The following is an 18,801-nucleotide window of genomic DNA, read 5'->3' on the forward strand; positions in this document are numbered from 1 at the left end:
TTAATTCAAACCCGTTTGGATTTGTGAATAGTGAATACTGCTGCAAACTATGCATTTGCAAAGGTATCATATCATCATCAACTTCTTGAAACTGTCTTGCCACAATACAATGAGATTCCCCTCAGATTCATTGGGATTTCCCCTTCAGAGATGTAACCAACCAAAGAAAATTGCAACAACCATGTAGCAAGACATTCAATCTTTCGTGCTAATTGTTTTAATTATCATGACATTCACGCTGAATAATCATATTTTTATAAAATAAAATAAAATAAAGTGTATCAGACAGTTGGAAACCCAACAGTTGGGGTTATTTTGGTCTTAATACTGCCTCCCATGCATGTACAATTGTGTGAATTATGTGACAATATATTGAGTAGGCGCTATGTGAGTGATTAGCTCATTCAAGATAACAACACATCACAGATATTAGTATTCAAAGACAGATATATGGTACATTGTTATGTATCAGATAATTTTCAAAATCCTAGATCAAAACTAGGACAGTCATCTATTTCCCTTGTACATGTATGCTGCATAGAAGTCTTCCTTACATCATCAATAAGACCATGAGAAGCAGAAGCAGTCAAGCTTGATTTACCAAAAGCAAAATCTCCATCACACCACTTGGCATCAGCTTCAACTTTGTCTGAACAAGGCTGAAACAAACCATTTGCAACAAAAATACATCAATTTTAAACCAAGCTTAAGGTTTCACAAACAAGAACTATAAAAATGAAAATCATAAAAGACAACAGAAAAAGAAAGAATAACTGTACACCAGATAAACATTTATGTAGTATGGTGAAAGCATAACTGACAAATAGCTTAACTATTTGGATTCCAGCCAATACTCTAAAATAAAAACATTTAAAAAAAAAAAACCAACTGTGTTTGGTTACATTAATCTTTTTCCACCATTGAGAGTTCAGACTTCATATTCTTAAAGATCTACTACACTATTAATGTAGGGCTTCACCTATTGTAACAACTGGTATTTTGTGCTGGCATCCCAATTGTACAAAAAAGACAACAAAACTGTCTTAGGACAGGATGTATATACACAAGTTTCTATAGAGAGTAGGCTTAGTGATGATCTAGGATCTAAATGGAAGTTGAAAAGTGGCAAATAAAGATAATAGAGAGAATTATGGCCAGACCTGGTGGGAGTTTCCATGGTTGACACCCTTGGACAATTCACTGCCATTACAACTAGATATTGCTGCAAATTCGTTCAGGTCAAGCTTTCTATTTAGTTAAATATTAAAATTAAAAAATAGAGAAACGTAGATGCGCAATATTATATTAAAACTTGCCTTCCCAAGACATAAGATCAGGGGAATTCCCAATGCTTATATTTTTACTTGATTCTCCCATGCCTAAATTTTGACTTGATTCCACAACACCTGCATTTTGATTTGATTCATGACATTGCAAAGATGCTCTCACTATTTCACCATCTTCAGGAAAATCCAGTACAATAACATCTGAAAATTGATGTCCCTTAGTAGAGGAAGCTGGTTCAATTTTGCAGTCGTCCATATTGCCTACAACATTGCTTCCCCAAGCCATAGGTTTTTGGAGGAAAGACAGGATTTTATGGGCTGCACAAATGGAAGCCATGAATCACTGGCAGATAGATTTAATGCAGCAATGAGTTAGATTTAATGCAGCAATGAGTTGAGATCAGAAATGAAGTTTATTAGAATATTTAATTATCTTTAAAGCAGACCAAAGTTTAACATGACAGATGAACTGAGCGTCTCTAGGACTGATGCCATTAGCCATTCTATGGTAGGAGATACGCAGACCAATCCTCAATTCTGTTGAGTGTATAACGTAACTAATGGCTATTTAAGAAGTGAAAGGCAGAAACAGAAGCGCTAGGACCTCATATTTTACTAGCACATTCATTCCCTCACAAACTTCCAAAAGCATTAAAGAAAACTAGAGATGTGTCAAAATTTTTAAATGGGACACCCAAAAGAGTACCGTTTTGCATAAAATCTACAAAGTGTGACTTGGTCAACATTAGTTGCATTAGAAATCATACATCTAGCCTTGGGCCTGGTGGCAGGACATTCACCATTTTTTACCTTCTAAAACTTTATATTATGTAGGATGGGAAGATATAAGGAAACTTGTATTATGTAAACAAAGTTAATGTGCCACCAAAAAGAAACAAATGATAAAAAAGAAAAGACTACTTTTTAAAGTTTATAATGTTGCTTTATGTGATGCAGTGCAACCTTTAACTCACCGTCACGCAAAGGCTTTTCTGTAGGTACTCTGCTGCTTAATTTGATCTCATCTAAACTAGAGATGCTAAATTTTGAATCTGAATCTTTTTCTGTTTGCAGTGCCCCTGTACATTCAGTCCAAAATATTTTCATGAGGGAAAATCAAGACCTGGGCAAACATCGAAATGAAAATACAATGAAACAGGACTAGAGCCAACAGCAAAACTCAAATTAATCTCCTCATCACATGACATAGGTATTGATGAAACTAGTTTAATTTACCCTTTGACAATTGACACCCCAACAACATGATTTATGAGAACTCAAAAAATTAGCTTCCCACAACAGAATCGTACCTTCAGGACTTACATATGGCTCACCAACCTCCACCAAATATTTTGGTAGTTCCAGCATACTTCCCGTGCTCATATCTTCTGATAAACTGAGGAATTTACTGCTCAGGATGGTTTTTTCTTCATTCAGTAAGGTAACCTGTGATACTTAACAGTATTACTTTTTCAAAGGATGATAGCCTCTAATTACCATCTAAAGTATAACCTGCATCCCTACACACCTATGAAAGGAGCTTAAATCAAGTTTAAACGAACCTGCATCCGGAAAGAGCCACAAAAGGCAATTTTGAGGATTCCATTGTGATATTTCTTGGCCTTTTGAGTTATCTGACTAGTATATAGAGCATGCCATTCTACATGGCAAAGGAAAAGTGGTTGGATAACACTCACAAGACAATCAAAAGGAATTTTATAAAAGTGCAAATTTAAATGCAGGTGCCACTCAACTATCTCTGTAAAATAAAACAAACAAACAAAATATGCCCACCATTGCCTGTATCAATAACCTAATTTCCTGAACCATATGATGCTGAATTTCTAATTTGTAGATTGATAAAGACCTGTCTTCAAGACTATTACAAAAAAATCATAATTATTATTTCAGACCCTAACCATTTAAGTTTTGTTTTGTAGCAGCAATGAACCAACACTGTAGGAAATTCAGTTTTAGGGCCATAAGAAATGTCAGAAGGTGAATGCTCACCATCTGAAAAAACACAAGAAGGCAAATAAGGAGTAATACAGGTGTCCAAACAGATATTTTTAATTAAAACAATTATAAGAGATGAGAAAGTATTTGTTACATTTATAATAACTGATGGTAAGCAATTACAGGCAAGATGGATAACTTACAAGAAATCAGATGAGAGTAAAAGAGATACTGGGAATAGATTTATCTTTATTTTTTACATATTTTATTTATTCCAGGAGATGACTATTATTTAGAAGAGTATTGAGTTTTTTTTTTTTTTTTTTTTTTGATAAATAAATTAAAACGTTTTTAAAACAGATAATAAACAATTAGAAGAGTATCAAGTTGATAACAAACAATTACACTTACCCTTTACAACGGATTTTCTGTCTTCATCACAATCCTGTTGCCCATGCATTAATCCTGATTTTTTAATGATATTTCCATCTTTCCCTTGAATATTCAAATGAATCAAATCTGCTGGAGATTTATAGTTTCCTTCAGGTTCTCCAATGTCAATCAAATGAGCATCAAATGCTATTGATTCACCAGATCTTATAGCTTCACCTTTCTTCAGAAACCTGCTATCTATAAGTTTCCTGCTTGCATCATATAGCAACACCTGAAAAGGGACCCAAAAAGGAAGCTTCTGCATCAATATGGACAGAACACCAGTGAAAGAAGAAAATAAAAGCAAGTCAATCTAGAAACTAAATATATCACTTTACAGGGGATGCTTAATTACATTGTTGCTCGGTCAGTCATGCAGTGGGTGACAGGGAAAAGTAAAAAATCAATGATATGAACAAATTAATTGAACAGGTCTCCACCAAGGCCAACAAACAAGATAATTATCTTGAGACTAAGACAAACTATAGTTCTGAAATCGACCTGCCTCCCCAGGGAGCCACAAATTGCAAGTCGCAAGAAACCGTCATGATACTTCTTGGCTTTTTGAGTTAATTGTGTAGTGTACAGGACCTGCCATTCTATATGTAAAAAATATGACATATTAACCTGGGAAAAAAAACAGAAAAGAAGATAAAACAACTAGGACAATATGCAATAGATCCCAAGGGAGATCTGAGATTCCACTGCAATGTAAAAATAATAATAATAAAAGAATCCTAGACAAGAAACAACAATCAATTTTTTTTCTGTTATTTTGACTGTGTTGATTATTGAACTAATTGATGAAATTAGGCAAATCAAGTTTCTGTAAATGCACATGAGTTGCTTTAGAATTATAAACGTGGAGACTTTAGAAAAGCCAGTTTTGTTGCATTATTCTCATTCATATCGAACTTTGACATGCTGCAATGCCAATGCATGACATTCACAATTATGCCTGTATCAGAATATGGTCTTCATACATGACAGCATAGAAACAGCTGTAAGCTTCAAGCATATCACAAGTATTGAAATTCCAATGGCCTTATAAATAAAAACTATTGCATTTGATGAATATGAACAGCTCAATTACATAGCATTTTTTTATTCATAAAGCATTCCAAATGAAAATATATACATAACGTACAATCTGAAACACATACGGGGACATGCTAGGTAAAATATTTATTTTATTTTAACTTATTTTTTTTAATAATAAGATCTGAACTTAAGGCTCATCCCATGATTCCCTTTACAACCTGATCCAAGGTACGGTTGACAATGTAGCAATGACATTTGAGTTTCTCAACCATTTTTAGGACCAAAACTTCAGCTTGTGAGCTAATAAGGGTCACGAAATGGTATTAATGCAGTAGCAAACTCACAAACTGACCTGTTAAACTAGTATTTTCTGTATCCTTAATACTCTTCGGTGCTCCATACTTGTCCAGTTCACTCTTCTTGAACTCTGAAATGAAATCAGTAACATTTTGAGGATGAAGTATCATGCTAGCAATCATATGTCAGGGACAAAACTCCATTTCAACTCCCAAAACAAGGCAAAAGAAAGGGGGGCTGGAAGGCCCTTGGAGCACAGATATTTGAAACACAAAAGTATGCAAATGCTTCGAAATCCCAAAACTAAAGCAATATATCAATTGTAAAGGCATAGAAGACTAAGGGAGAGAAAAAACAAAAGGTGAAAAATACTTTAAAGCGGCTGAGGAGGTAGAATACATTAAACAATCACTGTGAGAAAGCAAAAATTTGAACAATTAATGTTGATAAATATAGGAGCCAACCTTGGCCAACAGGTTTATTGAGGTTAATATAGTTCTCTTGTCCATGCATTATCCCATTTTTCTTAACAACATTGAGATTGTTTCCTTGAACATTCAAATCCATGAGAGGTTTATGGTCTCCATCAAGTTCTCCAACTTCAACCAAATGACCATCAAAAGCTACTGATTCACCAGATCTTATTACTTCATCTTTCTTAAGGAACCTGCTATCTAATAGTTTTCTGCTTGCATCAAATAGCATCACCTGAATAGAGACCCAAAAAAGTCAGGTATGCAATCAAAATAAATTAGCTTGGAAAAGGACATAAAGAATGAGTGAGTTATTGAATGGTTTTTGGTTTTTTATTTTATTCAGAGCAACAAACAAGATGAATGGCCTTGTAAAAATAAATTCAATGACAATAGCAAAGTCAACCTGCCTCCCAAGAGTTCCGCATGTTGGAAGTCGTAGAAATCCATCATGATACTTTTTGGCCTTTTGAGTTACTTGTGTAGTGTACAGAACCTCCCATTCTATATTGCAAAGGGGAACACTTTTTTTTTAATAAGTAAGTAGAATTGCTTTATTAAAAAAAAAAACACTTTATGTTCACCATGGTGAACACAAAGAGCCAAAAAAATTATAAAGGAAAGCTTGCAAAGGGGAACAAATTAAACAGCTAAAGCAAAACTAGGAAAAAATAATTAACAGAGAAGAATGCAATAAATCCCCTGGAGCTGAAGCAACAGGAAGCAACAAGTATCAATTTGACAATTAACCAACCTTTTGTCATTATAGCAATGAAAGTTCTGTAATGCTTTAGCATTTCATAAGACACGTTGCCCGAAACAAAAAAGTCATATTCACAATGCAGTGAAAAAAACTTGTGTCCATCAAAGGCACAGCAGCAAATTAACAATCTAACCTGTTGCACTTGGTTTTTTTGTATCTGGACTACTCTGTGGTGCTTTATACTTGTGCAGTTCGCTCTTCTTAAACTCTGAAATGCAAGAAACTTTTAGAAGCTCACCAGGACCAGGTGATAAGGCCATACATGCACTACACCAATGTTAGGAAAAATGCACTTCTTTTGTGGGGAAATCCTTGAATGCTGATTGACTCAGACAATTGTTGTCTTTAATGAAAAGTAAACAGTAAAGCTAATTACATCTGAACTGGATATTTTCACCAAAAATTTAGGTTGCCCAGTAGCATTAGTCTACACCAGCTTAAATATGATCCATTACTTTATGTGTCAAAAACCCAATATCCTCTTATTCTAGTGATAAACTACCACTTGTCCCAAAATAGTAAATGGTGAGTTTAATCAAATAACCATTAATCTGAGACTCTGCCCCACATGTGGGCTGAGACTTCCCCTCAATAAGTGAGGCCTAACAAGCGAAATTTTTAATTTTAAATATGACATAGAGTGGAAACAGGCTTCAAATCCTAGACCACCAGCTCTACTCTAATACCATGATAAAGTACCACTTACACCAATATGTTAAGTTGATAGAAAAGTGAGAATTTAATCCCTTAACCATAAATCTAACAAATAACAACTAGCCTCGAGAAAAAATAAAATAAAAAATAAAAAAATTGACATTGCCAATGTTGTATGAAACTGCAAATCAAATTATCTAAGTCATTATCCTAACCTCTAATAATCTTCTGTGATGGGCTCAAAGTTGGCCGTGCTTTGTTCATCTCCACATTGTTCTTTCTATCTTCGGCACGGAAAGCAAAAGAAATAAACAAAACTGAAAACGTGACTGAAAACTCATTAACTGAAAAGTTCTTAAGCAAAACATCATAAGGCTAAATACCAAAAGAAACCAAATGATTCCTAAACTTTTGTCCACGCCAATGACTCGGTTTCTCAGTGATTTTCTCATCTCTTCCTTGACAATTCAAACCAGATATTGTAGGCTTATGATCACCCTCAGGTTCGCCAACATCAATGAGATATGCATTGAATGTCAGTGTTTCGCCGCAACTAACTGCTTCATCTTTCTTCAAGATCCTGCATTCCAATAGCTTCTCGCAATCATCGTAGAGCATTACCTGTATACCAAACATCAATCCAATATCAAATTATAATTTCTTCATAATTTGCTTTTAAAAAAAAAAAATCATGAAAGATAAAAGCATAACCTTCAAGTAAGGCAAGCCTAATACAACAAAAACACCTCGAGTAAATCAATTTCGGATCTTAATTTTGATCCAGAAAATGCACGAGCCGGTTTTTGTAAAATTAAAATTTATAAACACCTTGAATAACTTTATAATTTACTAAAATTAAAACTTTCATGAAAGATAAAAGCATAATCTTCTAGTGAAGCTAGTCTAATACGACATAAACACATTGAGTAAATCAACTTTGGAAATAAATTTTGATCTAGAAAATGAATAAGCCGGTAATTATAAAAAATAAAAATAACAGTCACATTAGCTTGAATTTATAAGATCATAAATTACGAATTTATATACAAATTTGATCGTTCGAGCTCAGAATTTTGCAACATTTCCGTTTAGTTTGTCTAATTTAGAGAGTGCTTAACACGAAATTTCAATAATATTTGCTTAAGTGAAAAATCCAAGTAAAATTAAAATTTCTCGTCAATATTAGGGCTGGAAATAGAAAAAACGAATAGTACTACTAGAAGAAGAAGAAGAAGAAGACCTTGTTGGTGGAGAAGTGGAGGTCTAAGAAACCGTCTTGGTAAACCTTGCGCTTCTGCTTCACGTGCTTTGTGTATGTCACGCTCCACCGCTTCACCTCCGCCATTTTCAGAGTCACGGACTTTCAAATTGTCACCAATGAATGGAGCCACGAAGCCTAGTCTCGAAGATACAGTGAAAATATGCCAGTGGCGGGACGCGGGAGCGAGTATGTTTATGAATTGCTCTTTTTTTTTCTTTTTTTTGGGAAGGGGTTTGAAAATGGGCTATTTGCCTATTTGGTCTCAACTCTCAAACTATCTATTTTAAATTTTAATCCGGAATTTTTTTTTTTTTAAATAGTCTTTGAATTTTTTTTTAGTTATTTTATTACAAAAAATAGGTAAATCCATGTGTCATCATTTAATTGGGTCAACTAGCATATGTGATAAATTGATGCGCTAACAATGAATACAAAATATAAAGGGAAATCTAAATTCTAAAACTTTAGAGTATTAAACCTTTTATATTTAGCAAACAAGACAAACTTAAACCCAAATGTAAATTTCACTATTAAATGAGTCAGGTTTAAACATTATAATATGTTTGTGAATAAACTCAAAAGCATGAGACTTGATTTCTATTTTTATTTGTTTACAATTTGTACATAACACTACTAAGGCATTGGAGAATACGTGAGTGGTTGAATCTGGACTCTACACATGGAGTGGCTATGAGCAAAGGGAGAGGAAACATTGGTTAAGGGTCTTGTCTTAGTCCATGCTAAAGGTGTGACTACCTTGGGAAGGAAGTAGGATTTACACTTGATATAGTACCCAAACACTCACAAAAATGGAGATAGTGACTTTTTAAGGTTAGAAACTATAAGGACACCCCTTATTGGTTGAATGTACAATGAGTCACCTTAGGAACACATGTACCAATCACAGTACTCCTGATGTCCCTCTCAATGTCCAAGACTTGCCTCCCAAGCAATGGCAAAGCTACCTATCTAGAGGTTCCAGTGCCACGTTGGCACAGTTCTTATTCCTTAGTTAGCAGATAATATCACAACTGTGAAAAGATTCAAAAGAAAGAATATGATGACTTGACACCTGTCCTTATAATCAGCCATATTCCTTAGAGTATAAAAGGAACATGTAACTATGCTATTAGGGCAAGAACCCAAATAGATATTTTGAGATGAAAGTGGAGAGTTGGTAAGAAAAAAAGACAACTTCATTGTAAACTGATCTCTTTTTCATACATAATACAAGTTGAGCCAAGCAAGAATGTTATGTTCTTGCTCAAATTGTAGTTTTTTATCCCTTCTCTAGGGTTTTTCATGTACATCCTATGTTGTTTTGATAATATGCTTCTTCTTATTGTTTAAATGTGTGTCTTTTTCAAGTCCTACCATCACTTTCTTTATTTCTTGTTTGAGTGTCACGTTAAAACTTGCATCTTTTCGAGCTTTCTCATATAAATGTACTACTAACTTATTTCACTCTCATAAATAAGCTCAAATTTAACTTGCACATACACAATTTAATAATTACAATTACAACAACGAGGGAGAAGGATCTAAACCCTAAGTCACCAAATATAAAACATTATATATTCACATGTAGACTGATGCATAACAGAATCAGTAGGCTGGACAACTCGGCTTCGATGGGCTAAAAGTGGTAACAAAGGCCTAAAAAATAAACACGCTGTCAAAGGAGACCGGGGTGGACTAGCCTAGGACCCTCCGATGACTAAGTTAGTATCTTTTCCCACAAATGGAATTCTAACTGTATTGGAGTAATGTCAGAATACTCTCATACCTTTGCTTGATTCAGACCGGTCCTTATATAAGAAACCCTGGAGCAGTTATTTGGTTTAGTAACTTCCCCCAAATTTGTGGAAGTTCGAAATTCCGGAAATAACTTCTCCAATGGCTATAGAGATTGTAACTGCTAATGGCTATAGAGATTTGTAACTGCTAATGGAAGTTACACACTTAGGAGAAATTGGTGGTGATGGACACGGGTTAATTAACCGCTCCAGGATTTGCTAAGTGTTATGTGGTCGTCCGTGTGCTTTTGCTCATGGACAACTCCTTGTTTATAGACTGTTGTATGGTCGTCCATGCGTTTTGCACATGGACGACTTTACCGTTTAGGTGGTCTGTGGTCATTTAGTTCACGGATGATCCCCATGGATGACTCTTTTACTCAGGCAATCTGTCTGGACATTTTGGTTCAAAGCTCATGGACGAGCTCTATGGACGAACCAAAGATGTTAATTTTGCTATCCCATCATAGACATTTATAAAAACATGCATATATAATTGATATTGAATTATGGAAAAGGATTTGCTGCAAACTAAGTTGCAACAACTCCTAAAAAAATGCACACATGTCAATGCCTTAAATAGATACTTGTCCAAACTTATATTTAAATGAAAACTTTATGGTCAAGATTGAATCTTTCACCAAATAGCCACTTGACATGTGTGCATTTTACAAAAGTTGCTACAACTTAGTTTGCAGAAAATCCTTGCTCTTGAACTATCTCAGTAAAAAATTTCACAAATAAATTATATTATTATTTATAAATTTAGTTATGATATAATAAGTTAGTTTTGTAGTAAAAATTAGGTGAATCTCATCTATATATATATATATATATAATAAGTGAAGCAAAGAGAATATGAAATTGAATTCCAAATTAGAACTCTAATTGTGTGCCACGTGTACACACCAAATTAGAATTCTAATTTTGTGCCATGTGTCTAGAATCTGAAATTGAAGTTGAATTTTGCATCATGTGGCTAAATGTATGTGGGCTCATTATGATTAAAACCACTTTTATGTATCGGGTCAAGTGAATAACTGTGCTAATTAAGTTTTTTCTTGATTTTGCAGTCAAACGTGAAAACCAAATAGATTAATATCGGTGATAAGAACTTGGTTTGGGTAAATTGAAGTTGAATTTTGCATCATGTGGCCAAATGTATGTGGGCTCATTCTCATTAAAACCACTTCTATGTATCGTGTCAAGTGATTTACTATGCTAATTAAGTTTTTTCTTAATTTTGCAGTCAAATGTGAAAACCAAATAGATTAATATCAGTGATAAGAACTTGGTTTGGGTACATTACATAATTTCCAAAAAAATAGCAAAGCCAGAGTTTGCATCTTTGTTATAAATTGCTTACAAAGTTTGCATCTTTACATTTGCACTGAGTTTCGGATTAAAGTGCTTTCTTATTGGTTCTGACATTGAGTTTTGTTTACCATTCACTTACAAAGTTTGCATCTTTACATTTGATATAAATTTGCTAATATGTGATTAGATGCACATTATGCCTAAAATTCACTATCCTTATATTTGGCTTTTTGTTCAGGTTTGACACATATAATAATGAAAAAAGCACTACTGTGGACCGATGGATGATACTTTTTACAGGCTGCAAAGGAACTTAGTGATCAATGGAATCTCACGTGAATTGGAAAGGACTCGGCTGTAGATGTCTGGATGGCAGATGTGAGTCACTATGTTTTTAAAATTTTCAGTGAAGGTAAATGTTATGATCAATATAAATTTTCTAGAGAAATATTTATTATTCTATATTTACACAAGTTTGGTCGCCTTCTTGGAGTGGATCACTCCACCCTGTCTTTCTACTGAAATTTTTTATTCAGATTGTTACAATTTAATCCGAAATTTTATTTAAATTTTCCTATTATTGTTATTATCATTCCAATTGTTTAATTAGAATATGAAATTGGAGTCCAATTTTACTATACATGTGTACAATCTAATTATTTTTAATTTTGCTGTCATGTGCAGAAGCCAATGAGATGAAATTAATAACACATTAAACACTCATGCTTTGAGAATCGGTAGTATCAATCTAAATCCATTGGACCTGCTTCGTGATAATACAACTATGAAGAATGTATAAAAACACATACAAACTCATCTCTCTATAAAAAGAGATTGGAGAGAATTTCTTTTATCAGCCATGGAACTTTAGAGGTTGTTTCTTTATACAAATGCACATCATATTACAAAATAACCCATTGTAAAACTACAAAATGAGTACAACTTTGAGAGTTTTTTTTTTTTTTTTAATTTAAAATTTTTTAAGCTACGAAAATTTCAATCACCAATAGAGATTGAAGATTCAAAAGTGTGAATGGATCTTTTGGATAAACATTGTCACCAAGATTCATCTTTCTGTGTAAAATATATATACTGCTAAGTTTTGTTAATAAAATTTTCTAGTTAATAATATGAATTTAGACTTAACTGAGCCTTTTAAATATGAATAAACTCATGATTAATAATATATCCATTCCCGTGCGGTAGCATGGGGCTACATACTAGTTTTCATAATTTCATAAGCAAAAATATTCTATCTATTTAACTCAAACATAATAATTTCAATTATAATTTAGTTCTTAATTATAAGTATTAATTTGTGAAAATTTTGTAGTTGTAGCATTTATCAAATATGAAAAAAAAAAAATCAAAGTAATTCATGAACAAACAAGCTTGAGCTTGATAACAAAAAAAAAATTTGAATTAAGTTTGAATATATTAGTTTAGTTTGTTTTACAGTTCTGTCGATGACCAAACCAAACCCTCATGAGTTGGGTTTTAAACTTGTAAAGGTAATATGGATTGGGCTGGATTGAAAATTCATCAACCCAAGAAAAATACCACAATTCCAACCCAACCGATCCATGATTGATTACTACTGGCTGCTTGAAGGCTCTTTTGACTTTTGCGTGGAATTGACTGTTGTCCAAACGAAGTCGTTTAATTTAAAGAAAACATAAAAAAAAAGCCCAAAACTCGTTTTTTCTTTTTCTGCTTACTTCATTAAAAAAGGAGCTCTCAGAAACTGCAGTTTAGCACTCTCCCATCCCATCCAAAGTCAATCCAATACTTATTCTCTTCAAAATTATACGCTATTTATTATTTTGATTTACTTTTCTAATCCTCTATTTCCACTTTTATCGTAGACTCAAAATCTGGATTTTGTTTATAAAAAAAAAATTAATCCAAGGAGACCCCAGATATGGTAATGAAACTTTCTCCTCCTTATTTGATTGAAATCAGAGATGGGTTTTACTGGGTTGATTTTTTTTTTTTTTTTTATATTTTTTATAATTAAATTGTTGATGGGTGCAGTCAGCGCTTTTTAATTTCCATTCGTTTTTGACGGTGGTGCTGCTCGTGATTTGCACATGCACTTTTCTGAAGATGCAGTTCCCAACCTTTCTTGAACAGAAAACCGGGTTCGTTGTTGCTTTATCTTTAATTTTTAGTCGTTTTATTAGTTGGGCATAAACAAAATTGGCAACTTATTTATATTGTGCAATTGTAATTTTGTTTTGGGTGTAAATTTTGCTTTGATCTGTTGATTATAATTAGTATTTTATGGGTTTTGACTTTTGAGTGGCCTAATTCTTTTCTACATTGTCTGGGTTTAGCAGTAATGTTGTAAGCATTTTAAGTATTTGTGATTTTCCTATGGATGTTCAATGGTCTTATTTTTTTCTAATACCATCCACTACATAAATCCATGGATGGCGTTTTGAGTTTAAAATGAGCCTTTGTAAAAAAGTTACGAGGAGTTGCTGTTACGAAACAGCGTTTTGGGTTTTAAAAACGCACTTTTATGCTCCCAAATCGCCTAACCAAATGGTCTCTTGATTTCACTGTCCAGCCCATTATTAGAGGATGATGTGTCGTTTGAGGTAGAGCTCATTGGGATTCTGGGGGCATCAAGTCCTCAAAGCAGCTCTATCATAACTAGTATGTATACAGCAATTCTTAGTATAGTTCGACCATTATACTAAGAAATGCTTAAAGACAGTCCTTATCAGCACGAGTTTACTGTTTAGGCTGAGATATAGTATTTTATGTTAAAACATGATTTTTTTGGGGGGAATATTTTTGAGTTTATTTTGCATTGTTTGGAGCTTGGACAGCTATCTCTTTGTTGAGATTGTATAGAGTGACATTTATAAGATGTATAGTTATTCTGCTTGGCTGCTTGCTTTTTGTGGATAATAGGCGTGGACACAAGTAGGCATGTTGTGAAAATGCTAGGTCATGAATTCTAATACTTGACTCTTTTAAGTGTTGTGGATAAGTTTTTTACTAACCTGTTATTCCCATCCTAGTCAAGTGTATGAGGGTTCTCTCCCCAGTTAGTTATTCTTGAACATTGTTTCTAGTAGTGTCTGTTCTGTTTATTTGATCACTTTTATCTTCTAAAGAAATGCTCTTCATAACATTCGTATTTAACTTTGTTTATGTGTGCCTGTGTGTATACGATTTGGTAATGTACAAATCAAAATTTCCCTTATAGCGTGTCTTCTACTGGCAGGTTTCGGGGATTCTTTTGGAAGGCAGCTAGAATTGGTAGGTTTATCGAGTTCTTTTCATGCATGTTTGCTATTACTATACATGGATAAGGCATAGACTGACATTGAAACATTGGTTGGATCTTCTAGCAATGCTACTCTACATATGTCTTTTAGTAATGCTGATTCATTCCATGCATTCGGCCTTGTCAATGATGACGATAGAAACCCATAGTCCCAACTGCAGAACCCCACAACCTGGGAGAAGAGCTGAAGAATAGACAAAATAATTAGTGGTCAATGTTTTTAGATTGAGTATCAACTATCAACATTTGACACAAATAAATGGATATATTTTTATAAATGCTTGGCTGGTGATTTTTGAGCCAGCTACATACTGACTAACCTTCAAACAATATATCTGCCTACCCTTGTAGTCTGCTTTCTTTCAGATACTACATGTCAAATCTGCTACTAATGTTCTGAGTATCTGATGCCTATCAAAAACAGAAAAGTTCCGAGTATCTGATATACCTGGTCAACCCTTTAACATTAGATGTTGTTCTTTAGCCTGCATTAGATGGTCTAATTGTCCAGTAGATGACCTGTGCGATCTTCTTAAAACAGGTGAACGTTTGAGCCCTTGGGTAGCTGCAGGATGCTTCACTATGGGTGTTTCAATCATATTTTTCTGAATAGGGACATCTCTTGTACATGTGGAAGTAATCCCATTTTTTGGTTCACACGGCCGACCTTTTGATCCATTTGGTGCTATTGATCGCTTTTATATGATAAGACATTCTGGTTTCAATGATTTCGACATGTCATCTGTAATAGATAAGTATATGGCGACTTTTTGCTTGACCTTGAGCAGTCATCATCTTTAAATGGGATATTTTTACATTTCATGTTTGTTGGCGCTTGTGTGATATTTTTTTTTTGGTGATGAAAGCATGTATGTAATTATGTATTATATATTAACCGCCAATAGCCTTATACTCAATTAGTTGGTACTTTTTAGTATTTCTAAAATATCTAGGGTTCAAATCTCTCCTCACCTGTTGTAACTATTGAATTATCAAAAATAAATAAATAAACATTGTATGAACCCTATACAATGTTGCGGGAAATATTTACCATCCAAAAAGAGAAAAAAAAAAAAACAATCTTTGTCTAAAGAAATGCCTTAAGAAATCACTTAACTCATGTTAGGTAATTGTAAAATTATCGGTTGGTTTCCAAAAAATTTTCATTGTGATCTGAAATGACCCTTCTCAGAAGCAATCAGAGGTTATTGAATTCCCGGGTGAACAGGAGTTGATTAAAAATTAGCATTTATTTTGAAGGAAATTGATGAAGAGAAATAACGTTCTGATGCATTTACTAACTTATACCTTTCTATCAATCAAACTTGATATTTTGTTCAAAAAGTTACAAGAATAACTTCAAAAAATAAAATAAAATAAAAGTAGAAGGAATTTTATTAAAAACAAAAACAAAAAAAAAATTCCTACTCTGTACAGCCGGGATAGTTGAACTCCTAGACATTGAATCCCAAAAAGGCCCAATAAAGCATGACAAACAGGATGAATAGAAATTCTCTATCTTGCTCTTTGTACTCCACCTTTAGGGTTTGGAGGAATAGAAAAGTAGGAGGATGAAAAATTAGTGGATAGGATAAAAAAGTGAGAGGATAGAAAATATTTAATTTTCTCTTGTGCGTGTTTGGTTGGAGGGATAGAAAAGTAGGAGGGTGGAAAACTCTTTTGTTTTATTGTTTAATTGAAAAGAAAAGTGAGGATAGAAAATATAGTTTATATAAATTGACTATTATACCCTTGTTACATAATAAGTAAGAAATATATTTATTTGTACTTATTAAATAATATAAAATTTACCAATAATTATATTTTTCAATGAGAAGTGGTACGTCCACAACATTTTTCGCAATACTTTCACAACAAAATTTATGTAGAAAGTTGTTACTAGTTCTAATTTGAACCAATTATTGAAATTATTTTTTTACTCACCAATATTAACTAATAACAATCTATTACTTAAAATTTATTGTGAAAATATTGTGATAACATTTCTCAATTAGGATTTTTTATTCTTTATATTATTTCTTCTTTCTTAGCCTTCATTTCATCCATATGTTTTTTTTTTTACTTGTTTTTCTCCTCCACACACGTTGTCCTTATCTCTATTCCCCCCCCCTTCTTTTTATTTTCTTTTTCTCCCTCATTCAAGACCGTTCTAACACTAGCAAGCGCAATTCTCATTCTTTTTTTTTTTTTTTTCTCTAGCACTCTCTCTCTCTGTTTTTTTTTTTTTTTTACTTGATTCCAGAACATTCGTCCCTAACGCAGTCCAAATGGGTCATCTTCGTCCCAAGCATTTGGGAGTCGTCGCTCATCTTCATCCCCATCGTGGTCCAGATGGGTCAGATGGCTTTTGTCTTCTGTCTTTTGTCTTCTTCTTTTTTTGGCTTTCATTGTTATGATTTGATTAATTTTAAAATTGTGTTTTTGATTTTGTATTATGATAATTTGATTATGCTTGAGTTTAGAGATGTTTGAGAGAAAAATTGTTATGTTTGTAGCTGTTGTGTTTGTAGCTGTGAGATGAGAGAGAATGAGGTATTTGCGGAAAAGTGCTCTCCAATCTTTTCCTCCCAATTTGGGAGGATGAAAATTGTGGGCCAGGGAGAGAAAACTTTCTCCCAGGTTTTCCTTTCTCCCCATTTTCCTTCTTTTGCAAAACAATAGAAAACACTGTTTTCCACCCTATTTTCACCTCAACCAAACACAGTGTTAGCGTTCAATCTTATATGCTTCACCAATCATGGCTTGTCAAGTGTTTAATATTTTTTCTCCATTTTAAACTCTAATTATTTTATAAGGAAGGGAAAAAGAATATGTGATAAGATTGATGGAGAATAAATTGGAACACTCAAAAATATGATTTTTTTTTCCTTGTTATGTGAGGAATAGAGGATTTTTATTCCAGATGGTATTAAAATCTATTTGGAAAGGTACTGGGCATAATGTAAGACAATGGACTTGGAAAAACTTAGCTCATAACTCATAATTCGGTCCATATATACAGACACCATTGAGTTTCAGCCACAAACAACGAACCGCGATTAGGACAGGTTTGACAGTTTTTGGCATTAAATCTATCCTCCTCCAATGAATGAGCCTTGAGGGATGAAAGGGCATCACGAGTTCTCAATCCAAAGCATAGACATAGAGCTTAAAAGCATGAAAATTAATCCACCTTCTGCCAATACCATATCCAGCATTCCTATTGAAAGCAAAGAACGAAGACCACTAATAAGTCTGGTCAAAGTAGTGGCACTAACGATATCTAATCCACTAACAAGAAGTCTAGAAGACTAGAACAACTTTGAACATAGCCTTAAACTTGATCTCCCAATATAAAAAATAAATAAAATAAAGAGTAGTGCTACGGATATAATATTTTCACAACAAAATTTATTTGGCCAGTTGTTATTGATTTGTTATATGAGTTTTTCATTGACAGCACTTTTTTACCTAATATTTACAACTTATTACTTAGAATTTGTTGTGAAAATATTATGTTTGTAACTTCATTCCAATACATATTTCTTAGAAGAAGATTATCTAAGAGAGCTATGTCAACATGAGTCTAAGAAATTTGCCACATTACCACAATTTAGATGACCAAAACTTCCTTAACACAATGTTTGGAAGGACTACTAGCTTGCTCCTAGAGCTTAGCTCGTACTATGCCATGGACATATACTTTTTCATAACCTATAGCAGTAATAAATCGTACAATTTAGATGATTTGGGGCTTCTAAAGAGATTCGCTCCCAGAATTGGGCTTAAGTTATGCTCTGTATACAAACCTTTTTTGGACGGTAAATTGTAATTAATTTAATATTGCTTTTACTCGGGTTTAAAATTTATTTATTTTTAATAGATACGATAAGATTTGAACATGTAAATCCATGATAATTGTTTTTTTTTTTTTAATTTTTATCAAGCAAAAAATCAAATGATTTTGGTGTAGGTAGGATTTTAACCCAAATTCCGACAAATTCTATCAACTGAGTTAACTAGAACCCACCTCAAGTTCATAATTAATATAAATTTTTTTTTACACCCAATCATCAATTGCCACCTTGATAAAGCGTGAAATTACATGTAAATAAGTGGATCAATAATGGTACATATATTCCCTACATACACACACAAAAATAATAATGGTATCTATTCAACATTTTTAAAAATAAATTTCATAAGTACTTACTAACATTTAAC

At 33.3% G+C, this 18,801-nt stretch overlaps 2 protein-coding genes across 2 annotated transcripts; one reads left to right on the forward strand and one right to left on the reverse strand.

The window, feature by feature from the left end:
• Positions 1-234: 234 nt before the first annotated feature.
• Positions 235-8,645, reverse strand: LOC112012631 (uncharacterized). The gene is made up of 15 exons (XM_024045012.2): positions 8,143-8,645; positions 7,286-7,523; positions 7,118-7,186; positions 6,382-6,456; positions 5,892-5,989; positions 5,477-5,720; positions 5,068-5,142; positions 4,176-4,273; positions 3,654-3,906; positions 2,849-2,946; positions 2,597-2,732; positions 2,261-2,365; positions 1,317-1,604; positions 1,161-1,222; positions 235-659 (listed from the first exon to the last, which is right to left on the reverse strand). Exons 1-15 carry the CDS (start codon positions 8,245-8,247, stop codon positions 480-482), a joined length of 2,124 nt encoding a protein of 707 aa, XP_023900780.2. The 5' UTR covers positions 8,248-8,645; the 3' UTR covers positions 235-479.
• A 4,342-nt stretch (positions 8,646-12,987) lies between these two features.
• Positions 12,988-15,403, forward strand: LOC112012623 (uncharacterized). The gene is made up of 4 exons (XM_065762037.1): positions 12,988-13,200; positions 13,311-13,417; positions 14,515-14,549; positions 15,119-15,403. Exons 1-4 carry the CDS (start codon positions 13,198-13,200, stop codon positions 15,184-15,186), a joined length of 213 nt encoding a protein of 70 aa, XP_065618109.1. The 5' UTR covers positions 12,988-13,197; the 3' UTR covers positions 15,187-15,403.
• Positions 15,404-18,801: the final 3,398 nt, after the last annotated feature.

This window comes from Quercus suber, unplaced genomic scaffold (assembly GCF_002906115.3).
Source record: "Quercus suber isolate HL8 unplaced genomic scaffold, Cork oak 2.0 scaffold_439, whole genome shotgun sequence".
Classification (NCBI taxonomy): Eukaryota; Viridiplantae; Streptophyta; class Magnoliopsida; order Fagales; family Fagaceae; genus Quercus; species Quercus suber.